We start from the raw sequence: 8908 nt of genomic DNA, 5'->3' as shown, positions 1-8908 counted from the left end.
TCCTTTCCATAATGTTGTCAGACACTTAATCATTTAATCTTAGCCTGTCAGTGGCAAAACAAGCACTTTTGTGAAGGGAAATGTTAGCTGGATAATTGCCCTATTAACTTACATTGTAGCTTATTTTGCCAAAAACATAGGAACATTGGGTCCAAGTTGAAAAAAAAGGCTAGTTACCCTTTAGAGCGTCCAGCAACCAATGTTTTGTATTGGAATTTGTAACATTCCAAAATCTTAACTTTGACTTAAAGATTTTTATTTTCACTCTGAATGCATATTGGTTTCAAATATCAGTTATCGGTTTCATTGACTACTAATAATTGGTATTGCTATCTGTCTTGAAAAAACAGTATTGGACAATCCCTAATTTCCAAATTACACGAGGTCCCCCGGTAATAATAGTCCCGCACAGATAGGGCTAAACTCTCTCTTTCTTATTCTCTATGTGGCCCAGTGGAGGCCGTGGTGGAGTTCGACTACGAGGCTCAGCAGGACGATGAGTTGAGCCTGACGGTGGGTGACATCATCGTGAACATACGGCGGGACGATGGAGGATGGTGGGAGGGCGAGCTGGACGGACGCAGGGGCTTATTCCCGGATAACTTTGTCAGGGTGAGTAATTACAACATCACCCCCCCCACCTCATTTTCTCTCCTCATTCCCAGTCTCTTACGCGCTCCATAAACCCACAAGAAGCCCTCCCTAAATAGCAGCAGAGTAAACATGCAGGACCCAGTGTTATGTGTCACTGCAGCATGTTTTGCTTTGGGTGTTTGTTTGGTTTTGAAACACTCACCTCACTCACTGGTGCGAGTTTGACATTTTTTTTCACATAAGGAGAGGTATCAGGGTTAAAACTAGGATTACATTTAGCTCAGACTAAGATATAAAGTTGGATTTCACTTTAGATTAAGGATTAATGTTTAGACGGAAACGATCGGAAGAGAAAACGCAAAAGTGGCATTGCATTCTCACTTTTTGTTCACTTTTTTACGTATTTAAGCCCCCAAAACGCTGTCGCCATCTAAACAAAAGGCACATCTGAAAAAATATTTTCACGTTTTCACCCGTGACCGGATTTGTGTAAACAGTAAACAGGACCTAGCTTTAAAATTGCACCGCCTGAAGTGGGTGTGTGACTGTCGGCTTTTTTGCTGAGCAACACTGATAAGGATTTTTTTTTTGAAACTTCACCACATCTCATTCTATCCCCTCCATCTTTGCTTGTCTTTTGTAAACCAAGCTGATATTGTTTTTTCTAAAAACTGAAACTGCACCAAGTTTACACCCACAATTACAAGTTGAGGATGCAAAAACATGGGGCTTGAAACACTGGGGGTAAACATGGGTATTTTCTATGAACCCTGAACCTCCAGAGAAGTTAACGTAAATCCAAAACCTTAGATTCATTTAGATATTGTATTCTAAACTCTCAGAGCAAAAATGAATAACTGATTTAAAGTTTAAGTCATTATTTAAGCAAAAATGATGAAAAAAGTTGGTTGTTCCAATATTTGCTGGTTTTCTTTATTTTCTATGATAGTGAACTAAATGTTGGGTTTTGGATAATTGATTGGTCAAAACAAGACCTTTGAATACATCACATTGGGATCTGGCAACAGGATTTGGACAATTTGCTCTATTTTCTTACATTTTGTCGACTGACCAATTAAATGATTATTTTAGAAAATAACCGTCAGATAAAGTGATTATGAAATAATCGTTAGTTGCAGCAGCTCTAATTAATATTTCCCTGAGTATTTGTGGGACATTAGGGCAAAATTTCCATTTTTCTTTTTGCTGGTGTCTCAAAGTAAATTAGACATGTGAGTGTGAGGGTCAAGACTCGGCTTCTGGTATGCATAGTCAAACTGTGTGCTTGTGGTAATGAGAAGAGGGAAGTATCTTGTTTGCTGTACCATGAGGGGAAGTAGAAGTGCCACAAGCAGAGGGCAGAGAGCGTTCACACTTTGACAGCGCCAAAGAAGTCAGTCTTTGTCAGGTTGTTTGCCGTGCAGCCAGGCTTTATTTGTGCTGACTGATTGTCACAGCTCTCATTCACTGTCAGGGAGCTGGACAATGGGCCTGTGAAGTCCCACTGACAGTGTGTTTGAATGTGTGTGTGTGTGTGTGTGTGTGTGTGTGTGTGTGTGTGTGTGTTTGTGTGTGTGTGTGTGTGTGTGTGTGTGTTGTGGTGTGTGTGTGTTTGGTGTGTTAGGATGAGTGAGAGAGAGGGGCTGTGAGTAATGCACTAGTATCGGTCTAGTCTGTCACAAGACTGCAGTTACAGGAATCAGTGACATATATTAAGCTGTGTGTGTTTGTGTGGTGTGTGTGTGTGTGTGGGGAGGGGGAGGGGGAGGAAGTGGGGGGATGTGGACAAACAGGTTGAAAAAGGGAGAGGAAGTAATGGTATGCAAGCAACCTTCCTCTGATGCCGTTATGGCTGACAACCGGCACCACTAAGATTACTAAAGTGACGGTCAGTGAATTGAAGTTTTTCAGTAAACGATGGTATGAAAGTTGGTATGTTTCCAAACTTAAAACCCCTTAGAAGTTGTCATTTGAGGTTCAGCTCAGGTTTACAAACTGCTACTTGCAGACTGGATTTTTAATTTAGCAGAGCCACTGATGTTAGACATCACAAGACAGCCAAGCTACTAAGTTTGGCTCACTGAAGATGCGTTGTGTGCAAATCTATGTATTTGTCAAAGCCAGGAGCTGTTATCAGCATGTTTATGGGAAGTGCTGTAATCATGTGACCTGTGGATTAGACAAGCAGGTGTTGCAAATTGGCATCACATGCTCTCATTTGACATAAAATGCTAAACATTGGTATTCATGGTGCAGAAGAGCAGCTGGATTTGCCTTGTAGTCACTTTTAATTAGTAAAGACATTATGGATGTCGGAAAAGTTGCAAACTTTAGCAGAATGAATGCTGAAGTTGACATTCTTTGTATTTGATAGTGCAGCTTAACCCCTTTTATGATGGAATTTAAACTTGTTTGAATGACTACACTGCAAATTATTTAGTCTTCACCACGATATAAAAAAAACTCTTAGATGTAGAAGTGTTCGATAACTTATCTTGTTTTAAGAGTGAATTTCTTATTTTAAGTCTACAACTTTACACTATAATCTTAAATCAAGCAAGCTTGTCAAGTGAAATTATCTTGCTGCATGGACAGATAATTTACCTTAAACCTCAGATTTAGTGTTTTATCGTGTTTTAGACACCCCTTTTTGCTGTGTAATTGCTTAGTTTATGAAATACTAAATGCTCATTATTCTACAAGGTAACATCTACAAATATCTCTTGCCTTGTCCGACTAAAACCCAATCATATTCAGTCATAAAAACGTGTTAAATATGTTAAAAAGACACTTAGAGAGAAGCAGCAAATCTGCACACTTAAGGATGGAGGATGGAACTGGGACTTATTTGGCATTTTTTGGTAATCAATTATCAAAATGGCTGCAGATTAATTTTCTGTTTCCAATCTATTGTTTCTGCTCGAACTCAACCAAAATGACTTACTGTGTGGTAAAAATGTTTAAACAGCGTTCTTTCTGTGTGAGAATGACCCGTCAATAGAGTTGCGCAGCAACGATGAGGTTTATGAAAAGAGGAGAAATACAATTTTGCGTTTCTTCCATTTGTACTCTGTTTCAAAGTTACAGCTTCTTTTGTGTTTCTCACACAATGGATGTTCGCTGCTACACTGCATTGTTTTGCATTGTCTGTAACTTTGAGGAAGGGTCAGAGGTGTGGTGAGCCGGGACGCACAAAGGGGTGATTAGCATTAAAGCAGTGCTACGTTAACTACACACTTACTGTCAGGCTTTTTCACATTTCCATAGACAAACACAACCAACAACGCAGTGTATATTATGCAGGTGTTTCCTGTTCAGATATGATGAATCCTTCCTCTCCTCTTTTCAGCTGGGTTTCCTTTAACTCTCGGATACCTCCGTATCCCCACAGGAGGAATTGCAGTAGAGCATAAATGCTATCCAAGTAGTAACAAAGGCCTCCAAGAACAGTACGGTTAGCTTTGTTCTCGATGTGCATAGTCCTTATATCTCCGGTTCTAAACTTAAATACATTATTAATATAATTTTTTTTTTTAAAGCAGCATTATTAGACAACAGATGGATTTCAGAATATGTGTTCCATTTATTTTCATTAGGCAAAAAGCCGAACAGCTAGTAAACACCGCCTCTGCTATTCCACTCATGAAAGGGAAACTGAAGGTTAGCAAATAGCCGCTGTTGGTTTTTGCGTAGGTTGGCTTGTGTCTCCAAGTTGAAAAGGCATTTTTGTTTTGTCTGTGCATGTGAGTTTCTGAATGAATATGTATATCTGTTTTTGCAGTACATGACGGCATGCAAAGGTAAGGCTAGAGTCCATCTGCATTCTGACTACAGAATCAATGTATTCTTTTCTGGTTCTACATTAACACTGCATTAACCTACTTAACAGATGCACCAAAGGTCATGGAAAGACAACAGTGCTACTGACCTGACCTCAGTGGACAGAAATCTGCCCGTTTTACCACCTCTCTGACCATACACTAAACACAATTATTGTTTTTCTTGCCAAGAATAGGATGAGAAGATCATTACAATTCTCATATCTGTCCACTAAATGTGAAGCAAGGAGATGGTTAGCTTAGCTTAGCATTAAGACTGGATGCAGGGAAAAACCGTTAGCCTGGCTTAGTTTAAAGTAATAAAAAAGACCTATTCCTTTAAATATAAATAGAGGTACATATGTTTATAGAGAGGAAAAAGGCAAGAAATGTTATGTTGGCGAGTCCAGTTTTGTCTGTGGTAATGTGGTCACATGTTGTGGTTTAGAGGAAAATTTATATCCTTTAACATTTCAATCCCCCACTTCCTGTTGGAACTTTTACACACACACACACACACACACACACACACACACACACACACACACACACACACACACCACACATGTCAGAATTGAATTGGCCCTATCCCACTATACAGAGAATGTGGATCTCTTCCCTGTTGAAAGCCACATTTGTTTGCTTTTTTTTTCAACACAAAAATCATTGTTGCTTTGGCGTCTTGTCCGGTCCCCAACCTTCGTAGCTCCGAAAATGTCTTTTAGCCTCTGCTGTTGTCTAGGAAACGTCTTGCTGATATTTTGGGATCTTAGAGGCTCGTCAAGGCTTTCAAGCCACACCAGGTCATACACAAGCGAAGTGTGTGTGAGGGGTTAGCTTCTGTGAGTCAGTATATCAGTATGCTTCACTGAGCTGCGTTTGCCACAGCCTTATGAAACGGTGTCATGATGAATGTGGTGCGGAGACGTGAACCGCCATGTCTAGTTCTTCTCTGTGTGTGTGTGTGTGTGTGTGTGTGTGTGTGTGTGTTGGTTTGTGTGTGTGTGTGTGTGTGTGTGTGTGTGTGTGTGTGTGTGTGTGTGTGTGTACGTGTGTACGTCTCCCTGTTTGTTGTAACTCCATCTGCTCGCTTGTTGATTCTTCTGTCGCTCAGTATTTGTTTGTCCGTCTCTCTGCAGTTCTTTTGATCAGTGTCGCATGCTGTCTTGTGATGCTTTATGCAAGTGAAAGTCATGTGGATGAAGAGGGAAAGGAGAAGAGGAGAAAGTGGTACTCTGTTTGCATGTCTGTGTTTGTCCCAGCTGTACGAGCTCTGGCTGGTCGTCTGCAGGTAAACAGTGAGGGTGACCTGGCTTACTGCAGCACAGAGCAGAGCTGGGTGGCTCATGAACAGAGATTCAGTTTGGCACACCTTTTTTGCATTTATTGTATACAAAAGGAAGGTATATTGCGTAACAAATAACCTCATAACTTTCAGGTATGTATGCTCAGTGCTCATTCAAAGACCTATTTGCAGATATTATTTAGAGTAATACATGTTTGAGTCATGACATAAAGAATTTTGGGCGTCTTTATTGACAATTTCTTACTTTAAGTTGTAGCTAAGATTTCATTTCACACATTTTAGTCCAACTGTAGTCACATGCTTAAGTACATTTTAGTTTGATGTCAGATTATCTTTTGTTTCTACATCATATCATTGGCCCAGTATTAAATGTAATCCAGTATTATAATTTTTACGAATAAACATTGGCATTTTCCCATCCCTTTGGCAAACAGAAATGCAACCTGGAAGGCCATGGTACTGAATTTAACATAATTTGGCTAAATGATCAGTTTTTACTTGTTGTTTATATTTGTTATGTTAGTTATTTGGTAGTCACCATAGTATTTTTAATAAAAATGTAGTGAAATTTCTTCAAAAATACAGTAGAATTTGTAATAGTTTAAATTTTTTGTCAAATTCAAATGTATTTGTTTAGCATAATATGATACAAAAGCAGTGTATAATAAAACAACAAAAAATGTGCAGATAAACAGACATCCATGCATACATACAAATACATACACAGACATAATGTACAAATACGGTCTAATCATTGCTCAGGTGAAAAGGAAGGTCTATAGTTTTTTAAAAGAACAGTTTCTGCAAATGGATGTAGTTTATCTCTACATTAATTACAGAAATTGTCATGGTAAAGTTGTAAGATCGTGAAAATGTATTATAATATTAATGATTGACAGTGACAGCTAAGGACTTAAAGTAGCAAATTCCACTGTTAATAGCACCCATACAGTCACCATGTTTTCTTAAATGTTATTATGAGTCATGCACAACTTTGAAAGATATCTTCTATCTAAGATTTCTAGAATAAAGGTGCATTTTAGAGTAATTCACAGACTTTAATGTCTCTAAGCCGGATTTTAGTAATCATGGGGCTCATTAGTTTCAATAGTTTACAAATGGGATTTCCTTTTTTGTGTTATAGTTGTTTAAAAACTTGCCATCTAGAAAAACAGGTATTTTTGTGTTAGTATATTACGTTATTTTTTATGTTTTACGTTTCTCTGTCTTGTCTTGTCTCAGGCTAACCTTATTTCTGTTTCTGTAACTGACCTCAACCCACCTTTTTTTTGTTCCATCTCTCCCACCATCCTTTCTCCCCTCCTCTTCTTCCTCCTCCTCTAATCACCTACTGTTCCTCTCTCTTTGTAGGAGATAAAGAAAGAGGCAAAGAGGGATGGAGGACAGGCAAGCATGATTAGACCTGACCTTTCCAATGGAAGGGCCAGCCCTGTGTCCGACCCCGGCGCACGATCGGGCAAGAAAGGTGCTACACACACACGCACACGCGCACACACACGCACACATTATTTGTTTGGCAGGTTTAAATCATTAGTCTCAAACATATTTCCTATTAGTGTGAAGAAGGATTTATATAAACACATTTGCATTGGTGGAATGTAACTTAGTACATTTACATTTACTTTACTTAATTATAAATTGAAGCTACTTCTACTACTTTTTAGGTCACGTTATGCTTCTACTCCACTACATCTCAGAGGGAAATATTGTATATTTGAATCTACAATCATTTGCCATGTTTTGTTACTTTACAAATTAAGATTTTTGAACACAGAAAAATGTGAAAATGCACACGTACAGCTGAAACCATTAGGTTATTAACTGAAAATAAATGGTTAATTATTTTGATAATAGTTATTTTTCATGTAAAATGGCAAATACTTCCTGGTTCCGGTTTCTCGATTGTGAGGATTTACTGTTTTTTTTCAGTTTTATAAAGTATCGTCATTAAACTGTATGTGTAACTGTATATCATTTGGGCTTTAGTTAGCTAAAATAAGACATTTAAGGACGTTGGACCCTGGAAAACTTTAATAGTATTTTAAATTTTAGGACATTTTTATGGACTAGCCCACTAGTTAATTAAATAAGTCATTTAATAGTGCAACTGTCACAGTTTCTGCATTGAGTACTTTAACTTTTAATACTTTGAGAACATTTTCCTCATTATACTTTATTACTTTTACTCAAGTACCATTTCCAATGCCTGACTTTTACTTGTAATGAAGCATTTTAACAATGACATATTAGTACTTTAAAGTAAAGGATCTTAATGCTTCCTCCACCACTGCCTACATGCAGCAAAATCACCCTTACATTTCACATGAGGAGGAGGGACACCTTGTGGACAGAAGAGGAGTCGCAGGGCTACATCTTAATGCTCCCGCTGGTGTAGAATGAGTCAAGATTAATGAGCAGGCTAATGAGTGTAAGACAAACAACTGCAAGGTCAATGGGAAGCGTTTGGTGTCGGAGATTGTTAGTAAGACTGTTTGCTAATGGAAAGGCAAAGGTGTGTGTGTCAGTCTTCAGCCATGAGGGCCTTTATTAAGTCAGTAAGCACCTGCTCACTCATGGATCAAGTCATGGATTATGGATAAGTACGGGAGCTAATTATGTCACATGTTAACCTAAAACATGTTTGCGTGCGTGTGTGTGTGTGTGTGTGCAGTAGAGCAAATCCGTAAGCGGAGGTGTAAAGCGGCGTTCAGCTACGTGCCTCAGCATGAAGACGAGCTAGAGTTGAAAATAGGAGATGTCATTGAGATCATAGCAGAGGTAAGACTGATTACATTTTATTGGACTCATAACGGAGCTTTTTATCATAAATAACCATTATAAAGGCCAGTTGGCAGAAATCGGCCTGCAGAAAACACACAAGCTAATGGCTTTTTTAACACACATTTATCACTTGTTTTATAATGTTAATGTAATGTTGATGAATTGAGCACAACTATATGATAAAGGTTACAAAGATTTGTTTGTTATAATTTAGAAACAGATTTTGTCCTCCAAAAACACTGACAAGTTTATATATTTTTCATATTTTTTAATAAATCTCATTTAAGATAGGAGATAAAATAATTCATCAATTAAAACATTAGTTGATTAACAGAAAATGAACCTAAAACCGAACATCAACACAACTCTGTGTGTGTGTGTGTGTGTG

The 8908-nt window shown here is 38.3% G+C and overlaps 1 protein-coding gene across 1 annotated transcript in view; it reads left to right on the top strand.

Annotated features, from left to right (window-relative positions):
• sh3kbp1 (SH3-domain kinase binding protein 1) overlaps positions 1 to 8908 on the top strand; it is a 31410-nt gene that overhangs the window by 10038 nt on the left and 12464 nt on the right. The window contains exons 2-4 of the mRNA XM_032503450.1: positions 455 to 612; positions 7090 to 7204; positions 8411 to 8517. Coding sequence (XP_032359341.1) covers positions 455 to 612; positions 7090 to 7204; positions 8411 to 8517 — 380 coding nt within the window. The remainder of the gene's footprint in view (positions 1 to 454; positions 613 to 7089; positions 7205 to 8410; positions 8518 to 8908) is intronic.

This window comes from Etheostoma spectabile, chromosome 22 (assembly GCF_008692095.1).
Source record: "Etheostoma spectabile isolate EspeVRDwgs_2016 chromosome 22, UIUC_Espe_1.0, whole genome shotgun sequence".
Taxonomy (NCBI): Eukaryota; Metazoa; Chordata; class Actinopteri; order Perciformes; family Percidae; genus Etheostoma; species Etheostoma spectabile.
Note: the sequence above shows the minus strand (reverse complement) of the source record. Positions and strands in the feature narration are given on the sequence as shown.